The sequence below is a fragment of the Carassius auratus genome, chromosome 28 (assembly GCF_003368295.1).
Source record: "Carassius auratus strain Wakin chromosome 28, ASM336829v1, whole genome shotgun sequence".
Lineage (NCBI taxonomy): Eukaryota > Metazoa > Chordata > Actinopteri > Cypriniformes > Cyprinidae > Carassius > Carassius auratus.
The window spans coordinates 3,433,195-3,445,079 of record NC_039270.1 but is presented as its reverse complement, the minus strand read 5'-3'; the positions used below and the strand labels follow the sequence as shown (position 1 = coordinate 3,445,079).

The following is an 11,885-nucleotide window of genomic DNA, read 5'->3' as shown; positions in this document are numbered from 1 at the left end:
AAACTGATCCATGATCCCTGGTATGCGATAAATAGGCCCAACACCATAGTAGGAGAAACATGCCCATATCATGATGCTTGCACCTCCATGCTTCACTGTCTTCACTGTGTACTGTGGCTTGAATTCAGAGTTTGGGGGTCATCTCACAAACTGCCTGTGGCCCTTGGACCCAAAAAGAACAATTTTACTCTCATCAGTCCACAAAATGTTCCTCCATTTCTCTTTAGGCCAATTGATGTGTTCTTTGGCAAATTGTAACCTCTTCTGCACATGCCTTTTTTTTTAACAGAGGGACTTTGCGGGGGATTCTTGAAAATAGATTAGCTTCACACAGACGTCTTCTAACTGTCACAGTACTTACAGGTAACTCCAGACTGTCTTTGATCATCCTGGAGGTGATCATTGGCTGAGCCTTTGCCATTCTGGTTATTCTTCTATCCATTTTGATGGTTGTCTTCCGTTTTCTTCCACGTCTCTCTGGTTTTGCTCTCCATTTTAAGGCATTGGAGATCATTTTAGCTGAACAGCCTATCATTTTTTGCACCTCTTTATAGGTTTTCCCCTCTCTAATCAACTTTTTAATCAAAGTACGCTGTTCTTCTGAACAATGTCTTGAACGACCCATTTTCCTCAGCTTTCAAATGCATGTTCAACAAGTGTTGGCTTCATCCTTAAATAGGGGCCACCTGATTCACACCTGTTTCTTCACAAAATTGATGACCTCAGTGATTGAATGCCACACTGCTATTTTTTTTAACACATCCCTTTCAACTAATTCAACTAATTGCCCAATTGCACAGCCTTAAGAGCGTGCATATCATGAATGCTGGGTCTCATTTGTTTTCTGAGAATCTACTGAACCTACTGGTAACTTGTTTGCCACGTTGCAATAAAAAAATATACGAAAAACCTTGATTATTCTGGTTAGTCACATTGTACTGCTATTATTTTGAACAATACTGTATGTGCATTGCAGAAACCATGCTTTTGACCTCGTTCTGCAAGAGGTAGCAAAGGAAGTGAGACTCATTGCAGACACGTTGAATTTTGTTCAGGGAGTGTATGTTGTCATTTCAGAATCAGCCAAACGTAAACAGTTGTTCAGGTCTCTGTTTGGCAGTTGTTCAGGTCTCTGTTTTGACAGTCCTCAAAAGCAACATATGCAGAGACTTCGGGGGGATGACTCTTTCAAAGAGCTGATGGATAAGGTTAACACCGCTGCAAGATGCAACAATTTGAAAATGCCAAATCCCCCCAGATTGAGCAAAACCCCAGCTCGCATCCACAACACTTCAGAACCAGATACTCTGGTGTGCAAATCTGGAGAAGCACAGTGGCGACGTCAGTTCTTTGAATCAGTAGACTTAATCCAAACTGAGCTTAAAAGAAGATTTGATCAAAGTGGAATTAAAGTGGCTGCACAAAGAGAAACGACTCTTATCGAAGCTGCAAACCAAAACCTGTCTGGTCTAAATGAAGAAATGCAACTCCCGGAAAAGTTTGATCAATCATGTCTACAAATGCAACTAACTCTACTGGGTGACCTAGCTAAGGAGAGACGGTTCACTGCAGTGAAAGAGCTTGCTGAATTCATTTCATCATTGCATCCCCAAACTAGAGAGCTATTTAAAGAAGTTGAGGCATTCATTGAGCTTTGTTTATGTCTACCTGTGTCAGCTGCTCCATCAGAAAGATCATTCTCAGCTATCAGACGTCTGAAAACCTGGACCCGAAGTACAACAAGCCAGAAGAGGTTGACACATCTGGTGCTAATGCACATACATAGTGAAATTCTGGACAGGCTGGATATACCATCTCTTGTTCGGAGCTTCATCAGCAACACACCTGAATGCAAGGTGCACTTTAAATCGAGGTAAGAAATGGTTTTAAATCCCTTATACTGCCGCCGAGCATTTTAGCATTATTTATTTCTGTATGCTGTTGCCTATTCACCGTAGTCCTGTGGCTGAAGAGGCCTAGGCTAGCATAAGGCAGCACATCACTAAATAATAGTGAATAATTATTTAGTGAATATATATGTCATATATACTTAATTGTTTTTTTTTGTTTGTTTTGTTTTTTTCATTTGTTTTTTTTTCAGAAATGACCATCCCCGTTCTCAGTGGCGTTTTCTCCCTGAAGCCAAGGGAAGCCATCTCTTCCGACAATCACTATTATTGTAAATAAAAAAAAATATTTGACTTGTGACTTGGCCTCTCATTTCTATGGAGAAAATGAAATGTAGAATTTGTCATGCTTTGTTCCGATCAGAATAATGGGCGTTTACTAGCCGCTCTCAAGCGCACGACCGCGTGTATAATTTTGCCACAAAGAACCGGCTAAAGAAATGATTATGAATTTGTCAAAAATGGCAAGGAGACATTTAATTGTTTATTAATAAAATGGTGTTTTCTGTGTCGCTGCAAAGACGATGCGGACTCGCCATGAACGCCAGAGAGAAATGCACATTTCACATGGATTAGGCCTACATATTCAGAGAGTAGCCTATTTCTTTTCGTTTTGAATATTTTCGTTTAAAAGTAGACATTTTTAAGCTTTCTATAATATATAGCCTATATTTCTCAAAACTGTCTGTGAGGCACAAGCTGAGTTTCTGCGCCCTCCAGTTCACGTGCAATACAAGTGATGTGCCGACACCTTATTACATTGTCTGCTAATATATTTGCTTGTTTATTAAATACAGGCAATGGGTTGATAAAATATTGATCAAAATTAAGATACAATTTATACAAAATGAAAATCTTTTAAACAGAGTCTTTCTACAAAACAAAACTCAATAAAGTGGTCAAAATCATGTCTTACCCACTCCATGTCTCATAGGCTATTGCGCATGATGAATCATATCTTTCTCATGCTGCATGCTCACTTTCATAATAAACATTGATTAAATAAATAAAAAAAATACATTAGCCTATAATATTTAAACAAATATGAAACCAAATATGTTTTCTTTAATGGCTACAACACATAGCCTAAACAGTACAGAGATTTTTTTAAAATTATTTTTTTATTTATTTATTTTTATTAAACATCAAAGTACAAGTACATCAAGTACAATTTTTGTGTATTAAACAGTAACAATCACACCAGGGGAGAAGACTAGTAGAGAAATTTCATGTCGTCAGTCACAACATAATGACGTCACATATTTTCCAACCCAGCCCTCAGCCCCTGGCTGACTAAAAATATCCAATGGACCATTAAATAACTTTTTAGTTCAGCAAGCAACCACCAACACATAGACTAGAACATCCTAACAATGTATCAGGACACTTCAGCAACTTAACCCTCTGGAGTCGATTAACGTGTATACGTGTTTTGCTGCTTAATCTCCTGATAACGCCGAAAATAACTTAAATTGCACTTCCAGCTTTGATCGTGCAGATAAGAGCAATATATCTATCAAATCTGTAAAGGGTCTACTTTTTGTATACACTCATGATAAAAACAAAACTCTATACTTTTGTAGAATAAAGAAAATAAACAGTGTGTGTTATCTGCCATCTCTGTCTCTGTCACCCCGCTTCACAGACACCTAAATGAAACAACCCAGATCTCAGAGAATACTTGCCTCAAATACAAGAGATATATATCTATAGAAAGCTTAAAATGTCTACTGTTAAATAAACACTATTATTTTAAATAAAATTATGAATTATTTTATAATTACATAATTATTTAATTTCTATAGGCTATATTTTTTTTAAATAGAGTCGGCTCTTCAGATATGCAAGCTCCCGACATTCACCTCATTCGCGCCACTACTCTCTGTTACTATGGAGACGTTGAGAGGGCTGCGAAGTCTCGACGTCAGCAAAATAAAACACAACTATATGGCAGAAGCCAAAAAAACGATAATTTTTGTTCTGACTGGGAAGCGGATTACTTTTTTGTTTATTCAAACTCAAAGTCCATCTGTCTTATTTTCAATTCAAGCGGGGCCTTACCGAAGAAGGGCAATTTGGAGTGGCATTTCAAGAAGCTATGATGCAGATTTTCCGGCTAAATCAGCTCGCACCCGAAAAGTCCGGGAATTGAAGGGTCAGTTAGCAGCACAGAAGTCCATTTTACCAGGCCAAACACCAAGGGTAAGACTGCAACTATAGCTTCTTATCGTGGCAGTCATGTTCTTGCAAAACACAAGAAGTCTTTCAAGGACGGAGAAGTTGTGAAAGAAGCAACATTTGTCGAGGCTGCAGATGCACTTTTTGGTGATCAAAGCTGCCATAAAGGATGTGCAATTATCCCGTGGCGCTGCTACATGGCGATGTGAGGGAATGGCAGAGGATGTTGAGGAGCAGTTAAGGAAGAAGTTGAACAGTGCAAATGTTTTTCTCTTCAATTTGACGAGTCAACTGATGTTGTCGATGTGGCACAAATATGTTTTTTTCATTGGAATGGTTTTTGGAAACATGGGTGCAAAAGAATAGCTGCTTACCATTTTACCATTGAAGGGACACACAAGAGGCGAAGATATTTTCCAAGCTTTCATGGAATTTGTCAACAAGACCCAATTGCCCCTGTTCAAACTCATCTCTATCACAACGGAGGGTGCTCCAGCAATGGTGGGCCATACCAGCGGATTCAGTGCATTGTGCAAACAGAGTGAATATTTACCGGACTTCCTTTATTACCACCGTATAATCTACCAGCAGGCATTATGTAGTAAGATTTTAAACATGAAAGAAGTGATGGATGTTGCAATGAAGATTGTGGGCCAGGAGTCTACAGAGAAGGTTATTCCATGCTCATTTGGAGGAGACCGGTGCAGAACACATAGACCTGTTGCTGCACACAGATGTTAGATGGCTGAGTAGAGGTACATTTTTATTGAGATTATCAGAGTTGTTGCCTGAAATCAAAGATTTTCTGAAGCTTTCAGAAAATGCAGAATATGCCCAGCTGGAGGACTGCCAAGGGCTATTAGATTTAGCGTTCCTGACAGATCTCACTGACCTGCTAAATGATTTTGATTTAGAGCTGCAGGGTAAAGACAAACAATTAATCAACATGATCAGTGCAGTAAACACATTTAAAAGCAAGCTACTACGGCTTTCAAATAGGCTGCAGCGCTATGAACTACGGAACTTTCCACACATGCAGGCAGAACTTCAGCGTCAGGGCAAAGACTTTGTGCAGATTGACAGTGCACATTTTGAGGAGTAAGTTCAGAGCATCTTGTTAGAATTTGAAAGGCACTTTACAGATTTTGGATCCATCAAGCCTGTTGCCAGATATCTGTGTTTTCCATTTGGTCCAAGTATTGATGTGGATTGTATTGCCTCCAAAACTATTTCACTTAGATAACACTGCTGTTGACAATGAGATTCTCACACTGCAAAATGGTTCTCGACTCGCCTCTGTTTGATCCCTGAAACTGTCTATCTATGCAGATATTGACCTTTGCCTGGAGTTTCTGTTTCATACATTGTCGCAAATTGATCTGTCTCTGCATTCTGTTCACAACAGATTTATTATATATGGATAAGAGCTACTTTTCTGTTGTTTTCAGCATATTAAATCTTCAGATGTGCAGTTAGTAGTGACTGGCTTTCTGTTTGGAGTGGTAGATCTGGGCACACTGATAAATCTAAAAGTACATCTTTGTTCAAAAAAAGGTTGGGCTCCCCTGCTGTAAGCAGATGGCTCAGGTGGTTATTGTCAGTGAATATTGAGAAATGGTTCCCCAGCAAATATTCACTGAACTTCTCCATTACTCCCCACTTTACAGCAAGTAGTTCCAGCTTCATGGAGCTATAATTCTCCATATTTCTTTCAGCAGGTCTGAGTCCTCCACTGGCAAATGCGACTGGATGTACTTTCCCTTCATGTTCTTTGCAGAGGACCGCACCAAGGCCTCCATAGCTGGCATCTATCTCCAAGATGAAAGGCTTTTTAAAATCGGCATATGCTATCACTGGAGCAGAGGTAAGTCGCTCTTTCAGAGACAGAAATGCTCACTTACATCCTTTGTCCCAGGCCGATGCCAGGGGAACTGGAAGGGTCTTTCCCTTTCTTCGAGGTCTGCTGAGTCTACCTACCAAATGATGAAGTGGCGCTGCCAACAATGAAAACCCCTCCACAAAGCGGCGATAATAGCTTGCTAACCCGAGAAAGGATCGCAATTCGGCCAGGTGTCCTGGGCATTTCCACTCCTTGACCACCTCTATCTTGGCAGGATTTGTGGCAACTCCTTCAGCAGAGACCACATGCCCCAAGTAACTGACATGGTGGTGGAAGAAATGGCATTTTGACAGTTTTACTTTTAGTCCCTGTTTTTGCAGACGGGAAAACACCTCTCTCAGCCTTTTCAGATGCTGCTGAACAGTGGCGGAAAAGACAATCACATTGTCCAGGTACAGCAGAATGGACTGGTATCTGCAATCGCTGAACATACGCTCCATCAAGTGCTAGAACATTCCAGGGGCATTACACAATCCAAAAGCCATTCTGTTGAACTTAAACAGGCCAAAAGGTGTACAGATGGCAGTCTTTGATTTATCCTGCTCTACCATTGGAACCTGATTATATCCAATTGTGAGGTCTAAGGTGGAAAACCAAGTGCATCCAGTGATTTTTCTATACGGGGAAGGGGATATGCGTCACAGCGGGTTTTTGCATTAAACTGCCTGTAATCTACACAGAGGCCCAAACTCCCATCCTTCTTGGTCACCAGGAGAAGAATATGGACTGCTACTTTCTCAAATGACTTTACTATCCAGGAGCTGTTGGATGTGTGCCTTTACTGTTTCATACTGGGAGGGTGGAATTCTACGATATGGCTGTCGAACAGGAACAATTTTCTTTTCCAAGAAGGGTGTACTGATATAGATGCAGCTGTTCCTTTCACAGCCAGAACTTGTATAGTGCCTATAAGGTTGGCGTGGGGGCAACCATAACTTTGTATTACCAACATTCATTACAGGTGCATATACCAAACCCTTTCTCGCCGGCACCAGGGTGGGGGACACCAGTAGGCCTTCAGGCAATTGCTCCTCAAGTCTTAGCATGGTAACTACGATCTCGGTTGGACTGACCCTCCTGCACCTACCTTATAGCTTCTTTTCGTATGGCTAGAAGAGTCAACCCACTATCTATTCATACCAATCTATTGAGTTTTCTACGTAACATAGGATCTGAGACATTTTCACAGAACTGGTCTCGCAGAACAATATCAGGGCTTCTGATGGGACCTTCATTTGACTGTTTTACTTTATCCAACATTTCCATTAAACCTTGAGAAAACTCAAGGGTGAAACACTAAGGAAACCAAGCTAGAACCCGATAAGCTTGTCTATCCAATGGGCCCTACCGACCCCAAGACTATTACTAGGGAAGGGTAGGAAACAACACGAAAAAAAGGAAGAAACCACTAGCCGGTGGTCACAATCAGTTCACTAACACAAATCTTTTATAACCCACCGGTTAGTGGGGAAATAAAAATAAAGAAAAAAGAAACAAATCGGAAACATGTCTAACAAAAAAAACAGCACCTGCACATTCATACACATTTACACCTTTAAACACATTCAAGAGAACAGCAGCCGACAATCGGATTGCGACAACCTCTGAAAAACAAACAAAAAACCCAATTGAGTACTCTGTGCACCTAAAATTCATCATCAGTCAGTCTATTACATATAGCTGCTAAATACACGCCCCCACATTGATAACATGACACGTTTTACCAGCCACACAATAATCATAGCCATAACATACCTGCCTGCAATCTAGGAATTGGGTGAGTAGACAGTGTTTTGGTGTTTCACAATTTCACCAGGGTCACGGAACACTCCTCTGTGCTCGTCAGTCTAGGCATTCCAAACATGTTGTTTCGAAAGCGCGTGCACACACAAACAATAGCGCCATTGGCAAACTCTCTACAACCCCTTCACCCATCAAGACAATAAGATCTTGCTCAGTGCTCTGAACCCAATTAATTAATTATTAATTATTAGTCATACAACACGGATAGTTTGGAAATACCTTGCACTACAAACTGCACCCCGGAACACTGCTGCACTCTGACACATTAGCAGCTAGCTACAATTAGGATCCCAGGTGCCTATAAACCTGCCTGCTCTCAATTTCCGACCACTCACACCCATATTAGGTAACATAGCAACATGAGAGGGAGTGAAAGCGATCTGAAGCGGTGACAGAGGGAAAAGAGAGAGACCAATATAGAATGCTTCGAGAATGCCCCACAGGCCACATTAGCATAATAATTGAATCAGATGTTGCTGGACACATATTAATTCATGCTGCTGTGACTTGCAAGTAACCCCTTTAAATTATTTCTAGGTTATAGTATTGCATGAATATTGTCCCATTGATAAATACAGTGCAAATAGTTCTGTTTCCTTGGATAAAAGTGAAGTGGAAATGAATAGAAGCACCCGAGGCAATGGCTGAAGGCGCTGAATTTGAAATGCCTACCCAAGCGCTCTTATGTGTTCATATCATTTCATGGACGGGAAGCCGACTGACGAACACCCTTACCCAGAGAAATAGCTCGGTTATGATGTTCCGGTAAAGAAGTCACACCAGGGGCTAAAAAGGTTGTCAGATTCGGGAAAGCTAATGTTAGCTTAACTGTATGTGCATTTTAACCTATGTACATTTAAGATCAGCAACAAGCAGTTAACAAAGTACAACAAATTGTCCATGGTTACCATTGTCCACCTATTTATTTCATTTTCACAGTAGTACAAGATATCATGGTACATTACAATAACTCACATTATTCCTGTAAATTACAGAAATTGCTGGTAATACTGTAGCAGGCCTGCTATCTTGAACACTACAGTTAGAGTACTGTAAAAAAAAAAAAAAAAGTTAAGAAAACATAAAAATATAAGGCAACTTGATGCAGTAAGACTTTAGAGTTGTCTCACCAATAATTTTTTAGTTCTTCTCAGTAATAACACTTTGTTTAGCCAATGTAAATTGGCTTGTTCATGCAATTTTGATTGTCATATTTTACAAATAAATATATTCTTGTCACAACAACTGAAACAACTATTAATGTTTTTGAGATAATTAATTTTTTTCTGTTTCCTGGATGTAAAAAGTTGATTTGGTAAAATAAAGCATCAGCACACTATCCTTTTATAGTGATTTTACATCTATTTACAAATGACAAACATAGACTTATTTGTTTATCATTTTATTGCAGTTGTAAACACATGCACATCGTAACAATTGCATTAAGAATGTAGTGAAATGTTATAGAAATCTTAAAGGGATAGTTACCCAGAAATTAAAAAATTCTGTCAACATTTACTCACCCTCATGTTGTTCCAAGCCTGTGTTTGTTTCTTTCCTCTGCTGAACACAGATTACGATATTTAAAGAATGTTGGTAACCAGACAGCACCCATTGACTTACATAGAAGGAAAAAAAAAATACGGATGGTATTCAAAGGCTACTGTCAACTATCTAGTTACCAACATTATTTAAAATATCTTAATTGTAGTTCAGCAGAGGAAAGAAACTCATACAAGTTTGCAACAACATGAGGGTGAGTAAATTACAGTTTTTTTTTTTTTTCATTTTCATTTCATTAATTTCATTTTACTATCTCTTTAATAAAACAGTTAAACTAAAATGTAGACATGGAAATACTTGTCCAAATTTGCTTAAAATGCCTTTAGAAAAAAAGAATAGGCAAGTAAGTCAGTCAATGCCAGAAACATAAACATTGCAACATACTTTTTTTTTTTTTTTTTTTGAGTTAACAGTTTTAATATTCGAAGGATTACCAATAAGAGAGTGTAGTGCATTTCATTGTTGACAAGCTTGACATTCTCTTCTATCTAGAATTAAGAACGGTTTCTAAATATGAACAGCTTTGGAGTAAAACGGTCCATTTTAAACATTGTATACAACTTGTAACTAATAGAATGCTTGGAAACTTAATAAACATCTTTTAGAACAACAATATCCTCCAGTACAAAAGCAAAGATCTGGATTATTGGTGATGTTTGGGTGTTGTCTTACATCTGTCACGATGCGGGAGGAATGGCACCGTAGAAAGAACAGGGTTTGGGTCCAAATGCAGGGAAATTATCACTTTTTAATAAAAGAGAACAAAAAGGCCAACACGGCAAATACGCCGCCTCCTCGGGGGACTTGTGAGGGGACACCGCTGACTTGGGGGCTTCGTGAGCAGACACTGCCACCTCTGGAACTTCAGTGTGTGAGTATGGCATGATGGATTTGAAGGGCTCGGCTAGTCCTCCCCAGAAAAATACCATTAGGCAGGTCCTCTCCATAGCTTACAACCGAACCTCCCCCGGGAATTCCCTAGCGTAATCCTCCATGGTCCGATCTCCCTGGCGGACATCAAGAAACCTCAATGCTGGACCCATGTAGCTAGCTGTATTCTGTCACGATGCAGGAGGAACAGCGCCATGGAAAGAACAGGGTCTGGGTCCAAATGCAGGGAAATTATCACTTTTTAATAAAAGAGAACAAAAAGGCCAACACGGCAAAAACAGAAACAAATCACGATGACAAGCAAAGATGCAAAGACACGAGTACCAGGAACCACAGCATACACAAACAACGATTAATACAGCAAGAGACAAAGAAACAAACACAACACTCACAGAGGATGGTCACACCAGTAAAAGACGGTGACAACATCACAGAGAATGCCAACAGAGACCCCTTTTGTCCCATCTTCACTTTCCTGTGAAACAAACACAATAAAAACATATTTAAGGACGAAAGAACCTGAGATACTTTGATCTCCTGAGAAACAGACAATACAAACATACACGAGCATCTTCGAGACACCCCACAGAGTGGAGGAGCAGGAGACCTCCTCCCCTTCTGGCCATTTGTTTCATTATAAATCCCTTCACCCATTCTTCCTTCTACTCAGTCTGCTCAAAATGATTACATGAAAATATCAATGCAAGTGATCTAACACTCATGTATAGTATCATTGGAAATGTCTCAGTGCAACTGGTACAATGGTCTCAATCTTACAAAAGTAGATTAGAAGATAATACAGATCTGAAGAGTCAAGAGAGATCTTGATTACTGTGATGGGAGTGTCCTTTCCTAGGGCCCTCCATGTAAATTACCCGCTTTTCCCATTGAGTTGTAAAACCACCCAGGCTTGGGACCTGAGTTAATGCAAATTCCAATTGTTAGTTTCTGTCTTCATCTCGGGGGATGTTTGTCTTGGTCTGAGGTATTTAAAGGATTGCAGCAAAAGGATCAGGGCGATTTCTGTAGCCAGAAAGCCTGTAGTGTGTTGTGTGTCTCTTCACTTCATACTATGTATTTTCTAAGGTCAGGTATGCATATTTTACTTTTAGATTCATCTTTGAGAATTTGATGTTTTGTATTGATATGATTTGATGTGTTTCAATTGGATATGTAATTGGCAAAATACATATCTACCTGACTGTTAATAAATTGTTACATTTTGATTCTATTCTGTCTTACTCTGTAATTATTGACTAGAAGATTACGTTGTATCCTTGTTAGCAACATGAGCACCCGAATGAATGAGTTAATATAAAAATAGAGTTAACTAGAATAATCAAATGTCAGAAGAATATTAATTAAAAAGGCATACAACCAATTTGCATTTCAACCTAAATTCGAGGTCATACTAAAATGGAGTCAGATTAAATAATAAAATGGAGTCAGATTTGAGTTTAACCTAAAATGAATAACTCTACGCGCTGAAAGACAGAACACGCAGGAAACCTTCATCCAGCACCGGATACCTTCCTTGGGCCGAGTGTCTGGACCTTACACATATTTAAGTTTAAAATTTAAGTTCTTAGTTTTACAAAAAAAACACAAAAGCAAGTGGCATTTTAATGTTTTAAGAGTATGAA

The 11,885-nt window shown here is 39.4% G+C and overlaps 1 protein-coding gene across 1 annotated transcript; it reads left to right on the top strand.

The window, feature by feature from the left end:
- Window positions 1–962: 962 nt before the first annotated feature.
- Window positions 963–2,222, top strand: LOC113047492 (uncharacterized). The gene is made up of 2 exons (XM_026208882.1): window positions 963–1,873; window positions 2,102–2,222. The coding sequence occupies exons 1-2, from the start codon at window positions 1,161–1,163 to the stop codon at window positions 2,181–2,183; spliced, it is 795 nt and encodes a 264-aa protein (XP_026064667.1). The 5' UTR covers window positions 963–1,160; the 3' UTR covers window positions 2,184–2,222.
- Window positions 2,223–11,885: the final 9,663 nt, after the last annotated feature.

Bases quoted from the DNA above. Each gene is read 5' to 3' on its own strand.
- LOC113047492 (XM_026208882.1), top strand. From the start codon at position 1,161: ATGCAGAGACTTCGGGGGGATGACTCTTTCAAAGAGCTGATGGATAAG. The intron at 1,874-2,101 runs GTAAGAAATGGT...TTTTTTTTTCAG, and splicing joins AAGGTGCACTTTAAATCGAG to AAATGACCATCCCCGTTCTC.